The sequence below is a fragment of the Scyliorhinus torazame genome, chromosome 8 (genome assembly GCF_047496885.1).
Source record: "Scyliorhinus torazame isolate Kashiwa2021f chromosome 8, sScyTor2.1, whole genome shotgun sequence".
NCBI lineage: Eukaryota > Metazoa > Chordata > Chondrichthyes > Carcharhiniformes > Scyliorhinidae > Scyliorhinus > Scyliorhinus torazame.
In genome coordinates, this window is record NC_092714.1 from 240,548,905 (window position 1) to 240,572,849 (window position 23,945).

Consider the following 23,945-nt stretch of genomic DNA (forward strand, 5'->3'; position numbering starts at 1 on the left):
ACATGGACTGTGCTCTGGACACTCCTACAAAGACTGCCATGGACAGATGCATCAGTGGCAGGCGGTTGGTTAGGATGAGGTCAAGTATGTTTTACCTCCTGGTTCTTTCCCTCATCACCAGGCTAGCAGTTCTGTCCTTTAGGACTCAGCCAGTTTGGTCTGTGGTTTTGCTGCCGAGCCACTCCTGGTGATGGACATAGAAGCCCCCCACCCAGAGTACATTTTGTGCCCTTGCCACCCTCATTGTTTCTTTAAGTGGTGTTCAACATGGAGGCATGTTAATCAGCTGACGGTGGGGTGGGGGGAGTGGTATCTAGTGATCAGCAGGAGGTTTCCTTGCCCATGTTTGGCCTGATGCCATGAGACTTCATGGGGTCCAGAGTTGATGCTGCGGCCTCCCAGGCAACTCCCTCTCGACAATATACCACTGTCCTGCCCTATCACCTCTGCTGGGTATGTCGTGCCGTATGGACAGGACATATCCAGGAATGACAATGGTGGTGCCTGGAAAATTATCTGTAAGTTATGATTGCATGAGTATGACTATGTCGGGTTGTTGCTTGATTAGTCTGTGAGACAGCTGTCCTGATTTTGCACAGATGTAAGTAGGGAGAACTTTGCAGGGTTGACATGTCTGGGTTTGCTGTTGTTGTTTCTGATGCCTCGGACGATGCCAGATGGTCTACCCAGTTTAAATGCTTTTTATTGTTTTGTAGCATTTTGATACAACTTAGTGGCTTGCTATTTAAAGAGTCAAACAGTCAAATGCATTCTGCAGCACATCTCGGCCAGACCACATAAAGACAGCAGATGTCCTTCCCTAAAGGACATTAGTGAACCAGATGTTTTTTTTCACAACAATCGTTTCATGGTCATCATTAGATTTTTACTTGCGGATTTGTACTGAATTCAAAGTCCACCATCTGGTGAGCCGAGATTTGAACCCAGGTCCGCAGAGCATTACCCTGGGTTTCTGGATTACCAGTTCAGTGACAATGCCGCTACCACTACACCACTGTCTCGGCTCTTCTCCAATCTGTGATGGTAGTTTGGGGAGGCTGCGCTTGTTTCTATTGGGTTTGGAAGAGTGAGGGGCGAATGGCCTATTTCTGCTCCTATTTCACATGTTTGCACCGCCAAAAGGCGAGGTGCGCGTGACTGTCTTTGACATCAGAACAGCATTCGACCAGGTGAGACATCAAGGAGCCTGAGCAAAACTGGAGTGAATGGGAGTAAAGGGGTAAACTCTCATCTGATTTGAATCGTACCTAGCACAAAAGAAAATGGTTGTAATTGTTGGAGGTCAATCGTCTCAGTTCCAGGGCATCACTGCAGGAGTTCCTCAGGGGAGTATCCAAAGCCCTCAATCTTTAGCTTCAGAAGGTAAGAAGAGCGGAAGTTCGCTGATGCTTGCACTGTGTTCAGTAAGATTTGCAACTCAGTGGATACTGAAGCAGTCTGTGCCAACATGCCGTGGCTAAACAGCTGGCTTGTAATGCAGAACAAGGCCAGCAGCGCGGGTTCAATTCCCGTACCAGCCTCCCCAAACAGGTGCCACAATGTGGCGACTAGGGACTTTTCACTGTAACTTCACTGAAGCCTACTTGTGAGAATAAGTGATTATTAGTATTATTTTGGACTGCAGTGGCTCAAGAAGTTAGCTCACTGCCTTCTCAAAGCAAATTACAGATGGGCAATGAATGTTGGGCTTGCAACAAAACCAACATTTCATGAACAATTTATGTTTAAATGCTCGCATTTCCCTTCCAGAGACTCCACTTCTAAGTATGCTATATAACTACCACCCATTTTTCTGCCCTATATCCATTGCAACTTTTAGATACGAGAGTTCAGGCAATGATTTTTTTAATATATCCAATTTTTTTTCTTTCCCAATTAAGGGGCAATTTAGCGTGGCCAATTCACCTAAACTTTGGGTTTTGGGGGTGAGACCCACGCAGACACGAGGAGAATGTGCAAACTCTACACGGACACTGACCTGAGGCCGGGATCGAACCAGGGTCCTCAGCGCTGTGAGGCAGCAGTGCTAACCACTCTGCCACCGTGCCGTCCTAATGATTTTTGAAATAAATAAATCACTTTTTGCACGAGGTGTCCAGTTCTCATCAGCGGGTCAAAATCAAATTGTTGCAACTAAAAACATTGATACATTTAAAGAACCAAGTCCAAAGCTTGGAGGTGTTTAATAGCTTCAGGAATCTCAAATGCTTGTGCAATTTGAATATATTGGGTAATTCTCTTACAATAATATTCCCACGTGCTGACAGAAAAGTCTATTCAGAAATAAAGGGTTGAATTTTGCCCTGGGATGGGGTGTCTGGGCCCCTGTGTAAATGTTGGGGACAAGCCATCTCTTAGCTTTGTCACCTCACCCTTCCAGCCATTTAAAGGCATCAAGGGGAGAGGTGCTACCTCTGAAAGCTGGAAAGCCAATCAAATGGTCAGCAACTTTCTGGTCCCTGCAACAACACCTGGAGCAGAAGGTGCAGCAGGTCTCAGGGTGGAATTTTCCCATCCGGGATTAAGTCCACGGTGTTGGCCAGAATGTTGGGTGTTGCCCGCAGCAGAGGCCAACGCGAAACCACATCATAGCTTCCATTCACAACCTCATTAATTATGCACCTGGGGGGTTTGTGCCATATTCTGTGGCAGGCCAGGCACAATGATAAGGGAATAGATAGGTATTTCTGTGGCCACAAAGAACTCCAGGGTGGTATGCTGCCTTCCCTGGTGCTAGGGTTAAGGATGTCTCAGAGCGGCTACAGGACATTCTGAAGGGAAAGGGTGAACAGCCAGTGATTCTGGTACACACTGGTACAAACGAGCAGGGATGCAGTCCTAGAAGCAGAACATAGGGAGTTAGGAAGTAAGTTGAAAAGTAGGACCTCAAAGGTACTGATCTCAGGGTTATTACCAGTGTCACATGCTAGCCACAGCTGAAACATCAGGATACATCGGATGAAAAGATGGTGGCTGAAGAGATGGTGTGAGGGGTAGGGTTTCAGATCCCTGGGACATTAGGACCAGTTCTGTGGAACTGTAATATTTAAGAAGGACAGACAAAAACAAAAAGGTGGTGAGGTTACAATGCTACTTAAAGAGGAAATTAATGCAACAATGAGGAAAGATATTAGCTTCAATAGTGTGCAATCTGTATGGGTAGAGCGGAGAATCACTAAGGGGTAAAAAAATCATTAGTGGGGGGGTTGTATATAGACCCCAAAAGTGTAATGGTGATGTTGGGAATGTCATTAAAAAGGAAATTAGAGATGCATGCAATAAAAGAACATCTGTAATCATGGGTGACTTTAATCTGCATTTAGATTAGGCAACTCAAATCAGTAACAATACTGTAGAGGAGTAATTCCCTGACTGTATAAAGGATAGTTTTCTGGACCGATTCATTGAGGAACCAACTATATATCAGGTATTCTAGACTGGGTACTGTGGGCGCGATTCTCCACTCCCACGCCGGTTGGGAGAATCGCCTGGGCCGCCAAAATGTCCGGGGACGCCGGTCCGACGCCCTCCCGTGATTCTCCCAAGCGGCGGGAACGGCCCGGTCGAGTTTCGCGGGCCGCAGGCCGGAGAATCGCCGGAGACACCCAAAATGGCGATTCTGTGGCACCCCCGCTATTCTGAGGCCCGGATGGGCCAAGCGGCCAGGCCAAAACGGCAGGCTCCCCCCGGCGCCGTCCACACCTGGTCGCTGCAGTCGTGGGCGGTGCGGAAACGCTGGGGGGGCGGCCTGTGGGGGGGCGAGGGGGGATCCTGCACCGGGCTTCACCTGGAATGTGGGGTGGCCCGCGATCGGTGCCCACCGATCTTCGGGCCGTCCTCTCTGAAGGAGGACCTCCTTCCTTCCGCGGCCCCGCAAGATCCGTTCCACCATCTTCTTGCGGGGCGGATTTAGAGAGGACGACAACCACGCATGCAATGATACCCGGTGTTCTTCTCCCCCCCTGAGTACTCCTCTCCACTTCCTGGAGCCACTCAGCGCTATGGCCAGGGGCTCAATTCCCAATGCAAACAGTAACGGAGACAGGGGACACCCCTGTCTCATCCCTCTATAAGTACCTTTCGATACACCCCCTCACCCTTAGACATACCCCCTCATCTGCCAATAAGCCCATATCCATTCTCCAGAGTGGGTGCTGTTCTTCTTCCCCCAGGTCTACCCAATGTGGAGCGTGGTCCGAAATGGCTATGGTCGTATACTCCGTCCCTGTCACCTTCAGTGCCCTTCCCAAGACAAAAAAGTCTATTCGTGAATATACCTTGTGAACATGGGAGAAAAATGAGAACTCCTTACTCCTAGGCCTAATAAATCTCCAGGGGTCTACTCCTCCCATCTGCTCCATGAAGTCCTTGAGCACCCTGGCCGCTGCCGGCCTCCTCCCGGTCCTGGACCTCGACCGGTCCAGCCATGGATCAAGCACCGTATTGAAGTCTCCCCCCATTACCAACTTTCCCGCCTCCAGGTCTGGGATACGCCCCAACATACGCCTCATAAAGTTTGCATCATCCCAGTTCGGGGCATATACATTCACCAGAACCACCGCCTCCCCTTGCAATCTGCCACTCACCATCACATATCTACCCCCACTATCCGCCACTATGGTCTTTGTCTCAAACAGTACCCGTTTCCCCACTAAGATAGCCACCCCCCTATTCTTCGCATCTAAACCCGGATGAAACACCTGCCCCACCCATCCTTTACGTAGTCTGACCTGGTCTATCAGTTTCAGGTGCGTCTCCTGCAACGTAACCACATCTGCCTTTAATTTCTTTATGTGTGCGAGTACCCGTGCCCTTTTAATCGGCCCGTTCAGCCCTCTCACGTTCCACGTGATCAACCGGGTTGGGGGGCTCTTTACCCCCCCACCCCCTTGTCAACTAGCCATCCCCTTTTTTAACCCAGCTCCTCACCCGGTTCCTACGTACCTGTATATCCCACCGACGGTACCCCCCCGTCTCGACCACACCGTCCCATAACAGCTCCCCCTTCTCCTTAGCAGCAGCAACCCAGTTAACTCCCCCCCCCCCTCCGCTAGATCCCCCTCTAGCGTAGTTGCACCCCCCATGTTGCTCCCAGAAGTCAGCGAACTCTGGCTGACCTCGGCTTCCCCCTTTGCCCTTGGCCCCTCACTGTGCGAGGCCCCCTCCTTCCTGCGTCCCTGTTCCCGCCACAATTACCATAGCGCGGGAGCAAAGCCCGCGTTTCCCACTCGGCCCCGCCCCTAATGGCGCATTTCCCTTCTCCTTCCCCTTTCCTTCCCACCGGCGCCCACAGTTCCTCATACCCCCCCCCCCAACGAGGGGAAGAGAGAAAAGTTACAGGGTCGAAGAATTAACAAATTGAAAAATCATCCCCCCCTTCCCCTTCCTCGCCCCACATAATCACCCCACCACTTTATCCCAGAAGCTCTTTCTCTCGCCAGACTATTCCAGCTTCTCGTCCACAATGAATGTCCACGCCTCTTCTGCCGTCTCAAAGTAGTGGTGCTTCCCTTGGTGTGTGACCCACAGTCTCGCCGGTTGCAACATTCCAAATTGAACCTTCTTTTTGTGAAGCACCGCCTTAGCCCGATTGAAACTTGCCCTCCTTCTCGCCACCTCCGCACTCCAATCCTGGTATACGCGGATCACCGCGTTCTCCCACCTACAGCTCCGAGTTTTCTTCGCCCATCTGAGGACCGTCTCTCTGTCGTTGTAGCGGAGAAACCTCACCACTATAGCTCGAGGTATTTCTCCAGCCTTTGGTCTTCGCGCCAGAACTCGATAGGCTCCCTCCACCTCCAAAGGGCCCGTCGGGGCCTCCGATCCCATTAGCGAGTGAAGCATCGTGCTTACATATGCCCCGACGTCTGCCCCCTCTGCGCCTTCGGGAAGACCCAGGACTCTTAAATTCTTCCTCCTCGAATTATTCTCCAGTGCTTCCAACCTCTCCACACACCTTTTGTGTTGTGCCTCGTGCGTCTCTGTCTTCACCACCAGGCCCTGTATTTCATCTTCATTTTCAGCAGTCTTTGCCTTCACGACCCGAAGCTCCAGCTCCTGGGTCCTCTGCTCCTCCTTTAGCCCTTCAATCGCCTGTAATATCGGGGCCAACACCTCCTTCTTCAACTCCTTCTTCAGCTCTTCCACACAGCGCTGCAGGAACTCTTGTTGCTCCGGGCCCCATAACAAACGGCCACCTTCTGACGCCATCTTGCTTCGAGCTTCCCTTCCTTGCCGCTGCTCCACAGGATCTTCTGCAATCCGGCCGCTATCCTCTCCTTTTTCCATGTGTATCCGGGGGGATTCCCTTCTAGTTTACCGCACAGTGATTTTGGCCGTTTAAATTGCCGTTGGGGCTCCTATCAAGAGCCTAAAAGTCCGTTCCAACGGGAGCTGCCGAAACGTGCGACTCAGCTGGTCATTGCCGCACCCAGAAGTCGTCAATAATTGGTCATCTTATTGTGCAAAGTCCCTTGGGGATGAGTGACCAAAATATGATAGAATTCTTCATCAAGATGAAGAGTGGTGCAGTTGATTCTGAGAGGAGGGTCCTGAATCTAAGTGAAGGAAACTATGATGGTATGAGGTGCGAGTTGGCCAAGATGGATTGGGAAACACTACTTAAAGGGACGATGTTGGATTGGCAATGGCAAAAATTAAAGAGCATATGGGTGAACTGCAATAATTGTTTCTTCTTGTTTGGCACAAAAGTAAAACAGGAATGGTGGCCAAACTGTGGCTTGCAAGAGAAATTATAGATCGTGTTAGATCCAAGGAAGAGGCATACATATTGGCGAGAAAAAACAACAGACATAAGGGGCGAAATTCTCCCCCAACGGCGCGATGTCCGCCGACTGGCGCCAAAGACGGCGCCAATCAGACGGGCATCGCGCCGGCCCAAAGGTGCGGAATGCTCCGCATCTTTGGCGGCCTAGCCCCAACATTGAGGGGCTAGGCCGACGCCGGAGGGATTTCCGCCCCGCCAGCTGGCGGAAATGGCGTTTGTTTCCCCGCCAGCTGGCGCGGAAATGCGGCGCATGCGCGGGAGCGTCAGCAGCCGCTGACAGTTTCCCGGCGCATGCGCGGGAGCGTCAGCGGCCGCTGAAAGTTTCCCGCGCATGCGCAGTGGGGAGAGTCTCTTCCGCCTCCGCCATGGTGGAGGCCGTAGCGGAGGCGGAAGGGAAAGAGTGCCCCCACGGCACAGGCCTGCCCGCGGATCGGTGGGCCCCGATTGCGGGCCAGGCCATCGTGGGGGCACCCCCCGGGGTCAGATCGCCCCGCGCCCCCCCCCCAGGACCCCGGAGCCCGCCCACGCTGCCTGGTCCCGCCGGTAAATACCAGGTTTGATTTACGCCGGCGGGACAGGCAATTTCTGGACGGGACTTCGGCCCATTCGGGCCGGAGAATCCAGCGGGGGGTCCCGCCAACCGGCGCAGCCCGATTCCCGCCCCCGCCCAATCTCCGCTATCGGAGACTTCGGCGGGGGCGGGATTCACGGCGGCCGACGGCCATTCTCCGACCCGGCGGGGGGTCGGAGAATAACGCCCAAGGATTGGGAAAAGTTTATAATTCAGCAAAGGAGGACCAAAGGGATTAATTAAGAAGTGGAAAATAGAATATGGGCAGCGCGGTAGCACAAGTGGATAGCACTGTGCTTCACAGCGCTCGGGTCCCAGGTTCGATTCCCCGCTGGGTCACTGTCTGTGCAGTGTCTGCACGTTCTCCCCGTGTCTGCGTGGGTTTTCTCCAGGTGCTCAGGTTTCCTCCCACAGTCCAAAGACGTGCATGTTAGGTGGATTGGCCATGATAAATTGCCCTTAGTGTCCAAAAAAGGTTAGGAGGGGTTATTGGGTTGCGGGGATAGGGTGAAAGTGAGGGCTTAAGTGGGTCAGTGCAGACTCGATGGGCCGAATGGCCTCCTTCTGCATTGTATGTTCTATGTTCTAAGTAAGCTTGCAAGGAATTAAAAACTGACTCCCCAGCGTCTGTCTAACACCTATCAGGCACAAGCAGAAGAGTGATGAAATAATTTCCACTTGCTTGGATGAGTGCATCTCCAACAACACTCAAGAAGTTTGACACCATCCAGGACCAAGAAGCCTGTTTGGTTGGCACCCCATTCACAAACATTCACTCCCTTCACCACTGATGCACAGTTGCAGCAGTGTGCACCATCTACAAGATGCACTGCGGAAACTTATCAAGGTTCTTAGACAGCATTTTCCAAAACTACAACCTCTACCGCCTAGAAGATGCCTGGGAACACAACCACCTGGAACTTTCCCTTCTCAGCTCCACACAATCTTGACTTGGAAATATATCACCATTCCTTAGATAAAATCAAATTATCGAGTATGCTGAAATCTGAAACAAAAAGAGGAAATGCTGGACAATCTCAGCAGGTGTGACAACATCTGTGGAGAGAACGGAGTTAATGTTTTGGGTCTGGATGACTCTTCATCAAAGCACCATTTCCTTCACAGTCGCTGGGCCAAAATCCTGGAACTCCCTCCCTAATAGCACTGTGGGTGTACCTACACCACATGGACTACAGTGGTTCAAGAAGGCAGCTCACCACCACCTTCTAAAGGGCAATTAGGGATGGTTATAAATACTGTCCCAGCCAGCAATGCCAACATCCCACGAATGAATTTTTAAAAATTAAGGCTGAGAGGTGGATAAATTTATTTGCTTAAAGGCTGTGGATCTTTGGAGGGCTGCTGGTGCTCAGTCGTTAAGTGTATGAAAAATAAAAGTTGATAGATTTTAGAATACTCAGGGAATTAAGGGAATGTGGGAATTTGGAGTTTAGGTAGAATATCAGTCAGCCGCGCATTGTATGATGGTGTAGGCCCAAATGGCCTCCATCTACTATTTCTTATGTTGTTTTGATCTTGTGTTTCATATGGCATATTGCTCAACCATTTAGAGGTCTGCCTGGAAATTGTACCAATAGGTATTAATGGGGTGATTGAGGTGCTCCACTCTCCAATTTTCAATTGATGGCCATTCAATTTTTTCGACAAGAAATGGAAGATCAAAAGTTGAAAATCCTTCCCGAAAGTATCTTTGAACAATATTAAATACTTTCTGTCTACGGATAGTGGTTTCCTTTGATCTATAGCACATATTCTACTGTTTTCTATGAACTAATTAAAGGAGGATTAGTGTTTAGTTTTCACTTTGTGCCAGTTAAGTACTTCATTTAGTCTAAATAATTGAACATGCACGCTAAAATATTTCTCGTCATGTTAACAATGTCATTTATTTCAATAGATTTTGCCTCCCACTGTGGAGGTGATTTATGGACACGTTGGGAGTTTCTTAAAACGTTTGTGTTCCTTCTTATTCATCAGTGGTACTGATTATAAGTTGAGGTTTTGTCTTCACTTTGATTAGTCCTGAATCTCTGGCCAATAAACGTTGTGCTCTCCATTGCACATGGTCTTTTTGTCAGACACATATTCTCAAACTAGGTTTTAGCATTAAATGTTTTTTCATAATGAAAATATATCACTTGTTTTCTGCTAAGGCCCCAATATCTACTGAACAAAAGCAGCATTTCTGGTTTATCTTGTCTAAGTTGAAAGTTTCTATTATCTAAAATAAAAGGATTGCTGGAATCTTGATCCAAATTATCAGGAGATCCACCAGCTATGAGATTTGATTGCACAAATATAGTTGCAGCAAGAGACTGTCGATAAGGACTCTGCTGGCTATAAAATAATCTTCTTCAGAGTTAAATCGCAAGCTGTTTATATTTTGACCTCCCTAGGGTCTGCCTCTGCAAATATATGGTGGAGATTGAAAACAAAATCTCCTGAGTGTGCTTTTGAACTAGGCTGGTTCCATTTATACAACAAAATACAGAGCAGATAAGCACAAGGTCTTTGGAAATATGATTGGTAGAATATGAGAATGAAATTATTTGTGAGACACAATGCAAAACAGAAAGAATCACTTTTGCCATCTGTTGGAGGATATACAGTTCTCTTGAAGCCAGTAGAATTGGTGATCAAACAGTATTGGGTATACTGGGCGATATCATCTGTTTGCATCATTCCCTATATCTTTCAAAGCCAAATTTCAATAGATGGACATATTTCTTGCAAGGCCAGCATTTGTCCCTGAAGTCATCTTCACATTGCTGTTATCATAGAATCATAGAATTTACAGTGCAGAAGGAGGCCATTCAGCCCATCGAGTTTGCACCGGCCCTTGGAAAGAGCACCCCACTCAAACCCACGTCTCCACCCTATCCCCATAACCCAGTAACTCCACTTAACCTTTTTGGACACTAAGGGCAATTTAGCATGGCCAATCCACCTAACCCGCACATCTTTGGACTGTGGGAGGAAACCGGAGCACCCGGAGGAAACACACGCAGACACGGGGAGAACATGCAAAATCCGCACAGAAAGTGACCCAAGCCGGGAATTGAACCTGGGACCCTGGAGCTGTGAAGCAACTGTGCTAACCATGTGTTACTGTGCTGCCCGAACTATATTCATTCCAAATATATTGAAACGTATATTTTTGATCCAAACTATCAAATCAATTACCTTTGAATTTTAAAAAACTTAATTCATGTGGGTGTAAGCATCATTGACAAAGTCAGTGTTCCTTCTTGAACTGCTGCAAGGCTCACAGGGCAATTTGGCCACGAGTTCCAGATTTTGACCCAGCGACTTTAAAGGAATAGTGATATATTCTCCAGTCAGCATGCTGTGTGACTTGGAGGTGAACCTGCAGGTGATGATGTTCCCGTGTGCTCACTGTCCTTGTTATTCTCAGTATTTCAGGTTGCTTGTTCGGTAAGGGTTGTTGAAAGAGACTGGACAAGTTGCTTCAGTGTACTGTATTGATGGTACACACTGCTGTCACTGTGCATCGGTGGTGAGGGGAATGAAAGTTTATGATGACAGGTCAGGGGCGTCATTCTCCGCCGGCGGGAGTCTCCGTTTTGCTGGCGCCCGGGGGTTTCCCGACGGCGTGGGGCTGCCCCACAATGGGAAACCCCATTGACCGGCCGGTGTTACGGAGACTCCCGCCGGCCGGTCGGGGCAGAAATGTGGCGGGGCGGGTAGGAGAATTTCGCCCCAGGTATCAATGAAGTGGGCTGCTTTGTCTGGGATTATCATAGAATTTACAGTGCAGAAGTAGGCCATTCGGCCCATCGAGTCTGCACCGGCTCTTGGAAAGAGCACCCTACCCAAGGTCAACACCTCCACACTATCCCCATAACCCAGTAACCCCACCCAACACGAAGGATGGTGTTGAGTTTCTTGAATGTTGTTGGAGCTGCAATCGTTCAAGCAGGAGTAAAACATTACAAACCTAACTTTCATCTTACAGACAGGAAACAACCTTTAGGAAATCAGTCGGAGAGTTACACACCCAGAATTCCCAGCCTCTGATCTCCTCTTGTAGCCACAGTGTTTATATGATTGATCCAGTTAGGTTTCTCCAGGGTAATAATAGTGTGGGATTCTGAGACAGTCATTGTCTGGCACTTGTGTGGCGTGGATGTTGAGTAACTTCTCAATCTCAGCCAACATTTGGGTCTTACTGCATGTGGGCATGGATGGCATCATTGTCCGAAGAGTTACAGATGATACTGAACACTGGAATCAACAGCAATCATCCCAATTCTGACCATGGAACGGAAAGAAGGATGGAGCAGCTGAAGTTGATTTGGTTTGGAGACTGCCTAAGGAACTCCTCGTGCGATATCCTGGGGCTGAGATGATTGGCCTCCACGATTATCAACCATTTTCCTCTGTGTCAGGTATTGCTCCAGTCAGAATTTATAGTAAATGTCTATTTTCAATATTTTTTTTTACTTTCCCAGGATTTTAAAACTGTGAAACTTCTTACCTCCCTCAAACTTTCCTCTCCTTTTAAAATCCAAACTTCCCATCACCTAATCACTACTCTTGCTGTTAGCTTGCCTCAATTAGCAGCATTTCTGCTTCTGAGATGGAAGATTGTGGGTCCAAGCGTCACGACATTGATTGATCTAGGCTCGACTTGACAGATAATCCAGTGGAGCACTATGAAAAAAAGTATTATTGTCTATTTCCATATTTAGCTCCCTTTCAACAGTCAAGATTTCACATGACTGACTTCATATATGCTTGATCTGTGGATTGCTCATAGTCTGGCTATCATTGATATACTTTTGCTGAAATATATTTATTCCCAGCATGAAATGGGGGGAAAAAAGCCACAAAAAATCTCGGGGATAGGGAAATTCAGCAATCAGCTGACCCCCCCCCCCCTTCCCCCCAATAGCATTGGTGTCTTTCCAAATAGAGTTGCCTTCTCCAGATGATTTTATCTTCCCTCCCTCGTGTTGCTTATCATCAGAATTCCTTGTCTACCTTTATAAACATCAGCTCTGTAAATCCAAGCCATTTTATGTAATTATTTCTAATACAAAACCTACATCTCGTCAAGTACCAAGGTTTATTTGCCTCTCACCTCTGTCTTAACTAACACCCAACAGGCTCTGCCATTATACAATGACTCCCATTTTTAAAACCATCCATACTGGTGAGATTGATTTTAGGATGAGTTAAATGTCAGTGGCTTGCATCCCAAATTAAACATAATTTGAACAGTTTTCCTAAATTAATACAGCAAACTAAAATTCTACAGCTAATGGATTACCACATCCTCAGAAACAAATTTGCACAGTCAAAATAGAGAGAAGCTTGCTGAACATCTTTTCCCAGAATTTAGGGGTTTTTGAAGGAAAACTGTCAGAGTACTCCATCGTTAACTCTTTGCATCTGACCGTAACTTCAGGTTTTAGCACGAATGCCGATTAACGCGGAGTTCCTGAAATTGCCGTTTATCACTGAGTGCTCCATCAAAGGCTGCATTATGGAAACCCCAGCCCTAACCCCTCAAAGCAAGAATGTGAAATCAACTGATCTAATGAAAACTTCCTCTTTTCCACTGTTAGAAACTCTGGAGAAAGTTAAGCTTTGTCCAATGAGGTGTAACTGGGTTTTTACTGGTTAATTGAGTAATAACTACTGCTGATTTAGCCGGTTTAGCTCAGTTGGCTCGACAGCTGGTTTGTGATGCAGAGCTTGGCCAGCAGCACCGGTTCAATTCCTGTACCGGTTGAGGTAATTCATTAAGACCCCGCCTTCTCAGCCTTGCCTCATGCCTGCGGTGTGGTGATAATCAGGTTAAATCACCACCAGTCAGCTCTCCCCCTCAAATGGGAAAGTAACCTATGGTCACCCGGGACTATAGTGTCTTTACCGTTACTGCTGAACAACTGATCTGATCCGGACAGTGTGATTTTGTATTTGTGAAATGTTGTTAAATGTCTCCATTATGATTAATTACTGGGTATTTTAAATTGCATATTTTAAATTACATATTTGAAAAAATGTGTTCAAGATACTCAGTCAACTCCAATTTTAACTCCATAGGTGACCCAATCTTTATTTTGATTCACTTTAGTTCCTTTTAAAAAAAATGCTGGGTGGGCTCCAACAGCCAAACTGTGCTCAAAAAGCAGCTCACCGCAGCGCAGCGTGGCCAATCGAAGCTGGGAGACCCCGCTCCTGGGATCTACCCAGCTTGCAACTTGAGAGATCTATGGGAAACGTGCCTGTTGATTTTAGTGTTCTTCATGTCCTGGTTGGCTGTCTGTGAGAATTCTTTGATCGTGATTGGCCCCTTGGTCAATTTGTCATCACTGAAGCTGAGAATCCCCCATTAAACTACACTGCAATCCACAGTGTGGCGAGAGAAGATAAAATTCTTCCCCCGGAGATCACTTGATCGCTAAGTGAGGCTGCTTTTGTTTAGCTGCTGACTGCAAAATCTAGGTATATTGTCATTTCCATGGGGTGTTGTAAGAAAGTGTTAATATTTTATAAACAGGTTTCAGAACATTGAACTAATCTAACAAAAAATATGTAGTCACAGAGTACAGCCACAAAGACAATCACCAGATGTAAATTTTGGCATTGCTGAGTGAATGCCTTGTATTTGTGCTTCAAAATTCAAGTCATTAATTTACATGTACTCATCGGAAGTGTTTTTATGGCATATTTAGTGTAATTACTTACTGCAAGGATGAGCGAGCACTCTAACTTCATCTATTGCAATGTATCCAGGATGGCCCTTTGAAGAAACTGATTCAAAAATAACCTGAAATGGCAAAATCAGTGATGAATAAATTTAATCCCTATTCCTTAATATGCCCTAAAATTAATGTACTTTAATATTGAAAGTTAAGTCCTAATATGAATCACTTATTTCCATATAAGCCATTACATCAATACACTGATCAACACAACACATTACTGTATATTTGACTATTTATTGCAGCCTATTAGATTTTATAAAAACGTATAATGATATTGTGCAGATGTATCTACAAAATGTTATATCTTGCATGAATGATCTGGACTCATTACTGGGACACCAGCATAGCAGAGCATGGTTAACTTTGAAGAGGACTGTAGGTTATTTCAGGAAGCGATAACAACCACACTAGGTCATTCAGCCTCAAATTTGCATCACCATTCATGGATGATCGATACCTAAGCTTAATTTAACCTTTTCTGATTCATATCATTTGTTAGCCTTTCCTAATCAAAATATCAAACTTGAAATTTCAATCGTCATCCATCCATTGCATTTTAATGTAGTAAGTTCTAGATTTGTGAAAGGATTGTTCCTGAGTCCATTCCTAAGTAGCTTGGTTCTAAGTTTTGAAATTATGCCCTCTTGTTCTGGATTCAGTACCATAGAAAATAGATCTTGCATGCCTTTATCATTTTAAAAACCTCAATTAGGTCATTCCCTTAACCTTCTAAACACATGAGAATACAGGTTTATGCATCTCCTCCTCATAAATTAGCCTTTTCAGGCCTGGTATCAATCTATGTTTTACCAAGGCCATAGGTTGACGGGATAAAAAAGGGATCTGACAAGTATCCAATCGGGGAAAATTGTTTCCACTGCTCAATAATTTGATGACTAGTGGGTGTCGGTTTAAGGCCCATCAGCAAGAAAATGAAGGAAATGGTTTGAAGAATGGTTTTTAGAATGGTTGGTTGTTGGGATATGGTATAGTCGACTTGAAATACATGTAAACGTCGCCACAGAACCAGAGGCCTGTAGGCCTCTCTCCCCTTTGAGAGCTGTTTGGTAATAATTTAAATGGAGGGTCAGCATATCTCAGGCGAGGGGCGAGGTTGAGAAGGCAGGGCCTTCATGAAATAGTGGGAGCAGGAAATATTATATTGCACGTGATTCTCCGGAAGAATTTCTAACTGTGGTAGCAGGAATTGCCGCGAGCTTCCCAGCCCGTGGCCCAGCGAGGCCGACAACGCAATTTAATGTTAATTGATCCACTTAATGAGGACTCAGGGGCTTCTCGCAGCAAATGACGGCTCGCCAGTTGATTCGCCAGGACCGCGCTCGCCAGCCCCCCGCTAACTAGGTTGAGCAGAACTTAAGCTGCACTTACTCAGCCAACTGCAGCCAGCTCGCAACAATCGCGTTGAGGAGACCAGCCCCAAGATTCGGGGATGCTGACCTGGGGAGGCTCCAGGAGGTGGAGGCCAGGAGGGATGTCCTGTTCTCCTATGGGGGTCCTGGCTGCCAGTGTCACCAGCAATCAGCTCGGGGAGTGTGACCAGGAGGACGGGCCTCCTGTGCCAGAAGAAGATCAATGACCTACACCGGGCAGTATGAGTGAGTAGACACCGTCGCCCCACCCCCTGCCCCAAGGGAGCATCCACCTCCCCAATCCCCCAGGCGAGCCCCAACCCTCCCTCCAACCCCTTCCCCTTCAACTCTCCCTCCACCTACTCCTTCAGCCCCCCAACCTAAATCCCACTTCAAACACCCCCTCCCCCACAACTGTGAACCACGCATGCCCTCTCTGTGTCTCATCAGGAAAAGCTCTCTCATAATCGGTGGGAGAGGGCTCAGACTGGCAGTGGGGTGCCGGACATGAGAATCCTCACCTCCTTCAAGGAGCAGGTCCTGCAGGTGACCGGGGTGGCCGAGGACAGGACGTTCACCCACACGAAGGCTGGCAGACGTCGCAGAGATGAGGAACCACCAGGCTCCACCTGGAGGACCCGTCAAACGTGAGCACTGATTGCCTTACGGGCTGACTGACCCATCCCTCCCACTGACCACATGTTCATTCTCCTGCAGGCCCTCCAGCCGATGGTGCCGGCCCATCCTGGGCAGCACCCTCTCCTGACTCCGAGGAGAACACCTTGGAGGAGAGCTCCAAGGACGCAACCGCTATAGTCATGCCACCCTCCACCAGCGCAGTAAAACACACCTCGGTGGGAAATGTTAGTGGATAGGCTTCTGGGGCACAATCTGGTGAGCACCACACTGCTGCTGATGCACATCTGGTGGAGACAGCAGTCCCCAGGCAAGACAGGAGTCGGAGGGCTGCTGGATCCCTGGACCCAGCTGGGATCCAGCCTGATGCTGAGCCTCTGGAACAGGTTTACCCGGAGCTGATGGAGACGCTAGGGAGCGGCCGGGACATTCAGAGGGAGATGTCAGCGTCACTCCAGCAGATCCATAGCTGATTGGGGGAGACCCATAGACTACAGGCGTAGGAAATGTCACCGGTAATGCATGGCACTGAGGCCAACACTGCTAGGGTGCCGACCACAGTGGAAAATCTGATACACAACATTGGCACCATTAGTGAAGGTGCCCAAGGCATCACACAATCAGTGGTGGCCATGGCTGAGGGTCTCAGCAGTATGGCTGCATCCCTGGGGGATTTCACCAAGTACCAGGCTGACCTTGATGAGGGTCTGCGGGACATATCCTGCTGTCAGATGGGAATGGCCGAGGCACTGCGGAGCTTGTCCAAGTCGCGGGTGGGCATTGCCGAGGTGCTGGAGAGCATGTCCCAGTCACTGAGGCTTATCGCAGAGCCAGGTTATGCAGGGGCAGCCGGGGCACAAACTAGCTGCCTCTCCATCCCTTGGTGGACCCCAGGGCCCTATGGGCACCAACTGGGAGGAGGCGGCGCTCGCTGCCTACCCGTACCCATCCCATGGGGTGGCGACAATGGCCACCAGCTATCCCGAGTTCTACGCCTCTGATGAGGCCACGTTTCAGGGTGAGCACGTGGGACATGGCGGCACGGCTGTGCATGTGCCATCGACAAGTGAGCCGGGGCCCTCCGACACCAGAGCCCCCAGGGACGCCCACCAGGAGCATCGAAGGCCACGGGACAAGGAAAGCAGCTGGTTGTCTGCACCTCTGATGTGCCTCCTGGGGAGACACCTAGACGTAGTGGTAGAGCTAGGAAGGCAAAGCACATCGAGATAACTGAGGGCAGAAGAGGAGGGGGATAGTAGGTAGGGGGTGAGGAGGAGTGTGGAGGATGTGTGGGAGCACCATCGGGAGAGTGGGGAACTGTATTGAACAATAAACACCCTTGTGCACAACCAGTAGGAAGTCTCTGTCACTTTCATCCACATTGCAGGTGATGGGTGTGAGTGAGCACTCAGCAGACAGCCAGCGGTCGGATTATGGCATAGATTGAGGAGCACCAGCCCAGCGCTCAGCAATCTGCGGGTTGTCATCACCCCCCTGCCCTTGACAGTGACCCATTGACAGTGCGAACACAGTCCCAGCGCCCTGAAGTGATGTGATACATACCCTGGGAGGCTGAGAAATGGGGATGGTGGGTGGATAAGGTTGTGATGATGGACCAGGCCATATCCTAAGTGAATCGGGCGAGTATAAGGGCCTCCCTGGCCATCGGGCTTGCTTGACCCTCACTGCTCCGCCTTTCCTGCAGCCTCCGGCTGGGCCTCGGCTTCCTCCCTTGCCTCGTCCTCCAGCCCCTGCTGGTCCGGTGCCTCATCATCACCCTCATCCCCCACATCCTCCTCCTCGGAGGTGGCCACATGTTCCTCTCATCAACCTCCAACTTGTCGCCCCGCTGCGGTGCAAGGCTGTGGAGGACACAGCAGAACACAACAAAGTGGGTGACCCTCAGGGCGGTGTACCGGAGTGGTCGAGGCATTGGAACTGCCTTTTGAGGAGTCCGATGCACCGCTCAATCACAACCTGGGTGGCCGAATGGGCCTCGTTGTAATGGGTCTCCACTTCAGTCTCCAGCCTCCATACTGGTGTCATTAGCCAGGTCCTCAGCGGACACCCCTTACCCCCGAAAGCCAGCCACCCATCCTGGGATTCACCGTGAAGAGGGCAGGGATGACCGAATGCCCCAGGATGCACACTCCCCGGGAAGTGTGCACACACGTGCATTATCTTCATCTGGAGGTCACACTCGAGCTGAATGTTAAGGAAGTAGAACCCCTTTCTGTTAACATAGGGCACCCCCAGATGGGCCGGTGAGCACAGGGTGACATGTGTGGCATCTATTACCCCCTGAACCTGGTTCATGGCAGAGAAAGCTGCTGCCCGGGCATCTTGCTGAGCCTGGTCCATGTCAAAGACAATGTAGCCAACCGCCCAGATATGCAGGGCATTCATGACCTACCAAATGCACCTGTGGGCTGTGGCCTGTGAGATACCACACAGGTCCCCGCTAAAGCCCTGGAATGATCTTGTGGCATAAAAGTTCAGAGCTGCAGTGACCTTGACGGCCACCGGGAGAGGGTGTCCTCCTCCTCCACGTGGTGCCAAGTTCGCGAGGAAATGGCACAGGTGTCGCATCGTCTGCTTGTTGAGGTGGAACCGCCTGCGGTACATGCTTTCCGTCATTTGTTCGAATGTTCAGCGGCGTCTATACATACTGGACTGGTGTGGGACACTCCCTCTGGGTCCTTCCCTAGTCTAATAGGTGGCCAGGTCCTCAGGGTGTGGGATGTGGTCTGATACATGGGCCGCTACCTCAAGCATCTGCAGAGGCTGCTGCTGCCGTCTTTTCCAGCGTCTGGCGCATCGCGTAACACCAGCATCACTAGGGCAACCTCTGCGCCCAACATCCCCTGCCATAGCGCTCAATATCTGTAGGGCATTGGGAGAGGGTGTTAATCTGACAAACAACGGTGGCTCCCACTCCGGGATACTCCATTCACCGACAGATCCCCCCTCCCCCCCCAACCCCCTCCACCCGGAATGCCCTGCCCACACAAATCCGGCCAAAGCGGGCCCGCCTCACTAGACCCCAGACCCTGCAACCCAGACAACCGCTCACAACATCAACCGGACCTGAGCTTGTCCCCTCCCTGTGGCACCCACCCACCCTCTAGTCATGGACCTATCCCCTGGAGCAGTGTCCCATCCCCTGCATGTTTGGATGTTGGCTGCTGCATGTGTGGTGTTGCCTCCTGCAGTGTTCAGATACACTGTCCAGGCATCACAGTTTAATTGGGATGCTAGGCAATGGCTCCCACATGCTACAAGGCCCGCCCACCCACGGGAATCCACTTAGGTTGTGTAAAGTGCCCAATTAACCATGACTGCCAATTCCCTGGAAGCTCCAGCATTCAGCTGCAGAGGCCTCGGCTGTCGGTGGGGGTTATGGGTGGTCATTGGGGCAGACGGGCAGGAACAAAGGTTTTCTCCAGAATGGGTACACACGTTCCAGCGGTTGGCGTTTTGTGCTGCGAGCAGTTGCCCCCCTGATTGCCCCCGCACCCTCCCATGGCGGCTCACTCCTGAGGAGGGTCCCCCACCTTCAGATGAGCATGCCCCACTCCCCACTGAGCCCAGGGGCAGCAAGCCCAGCGCCCCTGGGCTCTTTGTCTGTGAGCAAAGATGACTACTCACCTCCTCGGCTCTCCACACATGCCCTTCTGTCAGGTTCACATTTTTCAAAAGGAGTACTGGTCTGCGCCAGCGAGACCACTTACTGGGGAGGACGTTGAATATCGGGAGGCCATTGGATAAGGGGTGGCTCTCATTAATTGTATGGAAATGGGGCTTAAGTGGGATCCTGTCTACGGGAGCGGGCCGGTTGCATCGCAAACTGTTTGGCGCCTGACGCGGATCTCGTTTTTGGCCTCTCCCGCTATTCACCGGCCTCCTTTTGCTTGAGCAGGAGCGTAACGGGGGCAGAAGATCACGTCCATTACCTTTAAAAAGACTGTTGGATACATATTTGAAACATTTGGGAAACCTGATGGGCCTCCATCCTGCAGAGCACAGAGTGTAATTTATCATGGGTTGCTGGAGTATGATATTTACAGATGCTGGATAAATAGTCGTGGTCAATGAATTCACATCACCTCCCGGATTTCCAATGACTTCCATTTCCTGCACACCCAAACAGCTGAACAGTGGAAAAATGTCAAAACACAGCTCAATAATTGGGCCTCAGGAAGGCCCACACTGTTTGAAACCCTGTGTCTTTGCATGGAATGGCCAAAAATATTAAAGGCAGCAGAAATGAAATATACATCTGCAATTTATAAACTTTTCAATAGGTTGCACTGGCTTCTGCTCCCATGGCTGTCAAATACTGCTTCTTGTACCACTCCCACTCTAACGTTTCCAAGATATGCCCATTCTGATGTCAGCATTGCCTGATTTAATTATGTTGTTCTGGATACTTGGCAGGACTAGTTGTGTGAGTCACCAGTGGAGCAGGGTCACCTTTGTGTTGGCTCCAATTTAGTTTTTAGAGGGTGAAGCAGAATTATTATTTTCAATTATCTTCTCTCCTTTTCCTCAACCATAAACCAACTGAAACCCAGAGACTGGTTTGGTGAACAGCTTGGAAACCTTTGTCATGTTGCTCTGAGCCAGTTCCAGAAGTCACACTTGAACAGCCGTAAATGACTCTCCATACTTTATCCCCCCTTTCCATCGTGAAGAAACATCTGGGCAGGATTCTCCGTCTCGCCGCACTGGTTTTGGTGCGGCGCGCCCCCGCCGGCAGTGGGATTCTCCGTCTCGTCAGCCGGCCAATGGGGTTTCCCATTGTGGGCAGCCCCATGGGAAATCCCCAGGCATGGGTGCACGGCTGTACAACGGAGAATCCCGACAGCGGAGAATTCGGCCCCTGGTTTCCATACACCTTTGCAGGGTAAACTGACAACACAGCAGTGCTGGTAACGTAATAATAATAATCTTTTTATTGTCACAAGTAGGCTTACATTAACACTGCAATTATGTTATTGTGAAAAGCCCCTTAGCCTTAGTTAAAAACTTAGCCTGCACATAAGCTCTCAGTAACACAGCCTGTTAATACTATATAATTAGGCCCATATATGTAATATTCATAGAATCATAGAAATGTTACAGCACAGAAGGAGGCCATTCACTCATCTTGTCCATACCACAATCTTACCTGATAATAGTTCGGCCAAAATGTGCTGATAGCCAGTTCTGTCTTAATCCATCCTTCAGTAACTATCCCAGACACATTCCACACAGGGTTGCCTTGAGGTCCACCATTAACTTTCACGTAGACATTTAAAGCACCCGGACTTGATCTGTCCTTACTTGACAGAAAATAGTGAAAGTCAATGCAGTGTGTGTCATTTTCTTTCAATACAGGTAATAAGAGATGCGCCTTCTGTCCTGATATTCGTCCAGAGCTGTTTACCATCATAAAGGATCCTAGAAGAATTGGAAATAATTTTTTAAAGTTCAAATCATGGAGTTCACTTCAAAGTATTAATTGATGTCACCTTGTTTGAATCAAATATGTTGAAAGTAAAGTTAACACATTGATGGGACATCAACACATCTGATATTCAAATTAATTCACATTGAAATTTGTCAATGATATACTGCTTACAGCGAAGTTTGGAAATTATAACTGACTTGATGGACTGAACAATGCTGCAATTATTATGCATGTTTATGCAATTACTATTGGAGGCACCAGATAATGCATTAAACCTACCAAACACCAATCTCCTCCACATGCTGACACTTCAAAGTCCACATATTTTTATTTAATCAATCAATTATTTTGATAAATCCAACTGAGTATAGTTCTTTCTATTTGAATAAAACATATCTCCATGAGTGAGCAAGTAGGGTCAGTTGTTCTAAATGATAATACCAGAGATCTATTTCATTCTGCAGATTCATACTTTGAAACATCATGCACCAACAAAATTCCTATTTCCTGTAAGTATACTGTAGAAAGACATTGTGGCATTCAATGGCCATTATTAACATGTAAACAGTATTTTATTTTGAATTCACCTTTTGATGTTTGAAGTCTGCTGTGTTCTCCTCTTAGATTATCTATTCATTTCCATTATTTTAATCTCAGAAAGGTAAAATTATACATATTCCCTAATGTCAGCTGGAACAACAAAGGCTTGTTTCCAAATTATGTCTATTGTGGCAAGGTCAGTTCACTGGTTCTGTGGATAACCTTCAGCCGTAAATAAAATTTTAAACGGCAGAGGGTAGAAATGTAACTGCCATAGGTTTAGGCAAAGAAGTATTATGTTAATAATTCATGTTTTCTGTGCTTGTTCAAAACATACAATTTATATTTAAATCATACATATGATGAACGGGATAAAGATTCTTCGAATGTTATTAAGACTATCGGTTTGGAGTTTTCATATAATAATTTCTTGTAAATTCTTACATTAAGTACATAATTCATTGTATGTATTAATTCTGTACAAGGAGCTGTCAAGAGAAACAATATTGTCAGTTGCATTTGAATTATTCTGTCGGCTTTCCGTAAAATATGTCAACTTGTACCATTTATTTCACTTTAGTAATAGCTTCACAGCTGGGGTCAACATGAATGAATATTTAAGTGTTACAACTTTTTGTTATCAACCTCCCCATTGGCTTTGCTGATTAATGTCATGAATAAGCTACCCTCAGAACCATGTAATGAAATCTCAGAGCTAGGATCAGGTAATTATATTCCGGCTTCCTCATTATTGAGTAAATTATCCCAGCCTTTCTTAATAGATCTTTGAGGGAAAAATATAATTATTAGACAAGCAGGTAGAATTTTGAATTGCTTATGATGATAGGCAACTATTCACCAAATGTTAATGTTTCGGAAAAATGTACAAGTATTAAATTTGTTCTGGATGATCAACAACACCTTTCTGGGCAAACTGGAGTTACCACCAGCAAGTTAATAAAGTGTTTTCATAAAACCATGATATTTACAACACACACTAGGAGACCATTCAGCCCCTTCTATTTACAACTCCGGGCTGGTTTAGGTCAGTGGGCTAGGCAGCTGGTTTGTCATGAAGAACAAGGACAGCAGCGCGGGTTCAATTCCCGTACCAGCTTACCCGAACGGGTGTCGGAATGTGGCGACTAGAGGCTTTTCACAGTAACTTCGTACTTGTGACAATAAAAGATTATTATTATAACTCTTCAACGGCTGCTGTCTTCCACTTTGACTTGGGTGCTAAATCAGTGAGTTTCACATTCAGCTGCTTATTCAAGTCCACATTCAAATAATGTAAAGGGACAGATTTCATGTTTTGGGAATTAACTATTCTCTATGTTATACATGTTTCCAACATTGTTTACAGTGTTGATAGAAGTGGAAAGCGTTCAGTCTTAAAAGGACATGACAGGAGTCTGCATCTGAGGTTGCAACTAGACATTTGGCTTTCTCCCAGCAGTTAAAATTTAAATATTCATAGAGCGCAAACAGTTCCTTGCAACAGTTCCACTTGCTGAACATTTAAATTAAATGCAGGTAGGTTTTTTGTTAAAAGCCGAGAGCTCAATGGGCATTATGTGAGACTCCTTCCTCAAGGAAATCTCACCTATTTGTTCCAGACACAAGTTATCTGAATTGACAGCGAGTTTTCTGCATTTTGCATCTTAGGGACATCCGTATCCCTGGGTTCAAAATTCAGGAAAATGCTTCCATGTTCCAGATCTCTTTCCAGGGTTTCTGGGGGAATATTACTGAAAAGGGGGAAGAAGCCAGGCCAGGGCTAATAGACAGAAGAGTATTGCAGCATGCT

At 47.9% G+C, this 23,945-nt stretch overlaps 1 protein-coding gene across 9 annotated transcripts in view; it reads right to left on the reverse strand.

The window, feature by feature from the left end:
• Positions 1–23,945, reverse strand: part of LOC140428486 (receptor-type tyrosine-protein phosphatase T-like) — a 1,877,905-nt gene that overhangs the window by 1,116,931 nt on the left and 737,029 nt on the right. For all 9 annotated transcript variants that reach the window (XM_072515007.1, XM_072515008.1, XM_072515005.1 and 6 more), the window contains exons 3-4: positions 21,314–21,585; positions 14,118–14,199 (exon numbers count right to left, since the gene is read on the reverse strand). In XM_072515007.1, the coding sequence (XP_072371108.1) occupies positions 14,118–14,199; positions 21,314–21,585 (354 nt within the window). The remainder of the gene's footprint in view (positions 1–14,117; positions 14,200–21,313; positions 21,586–23,945) is intronic.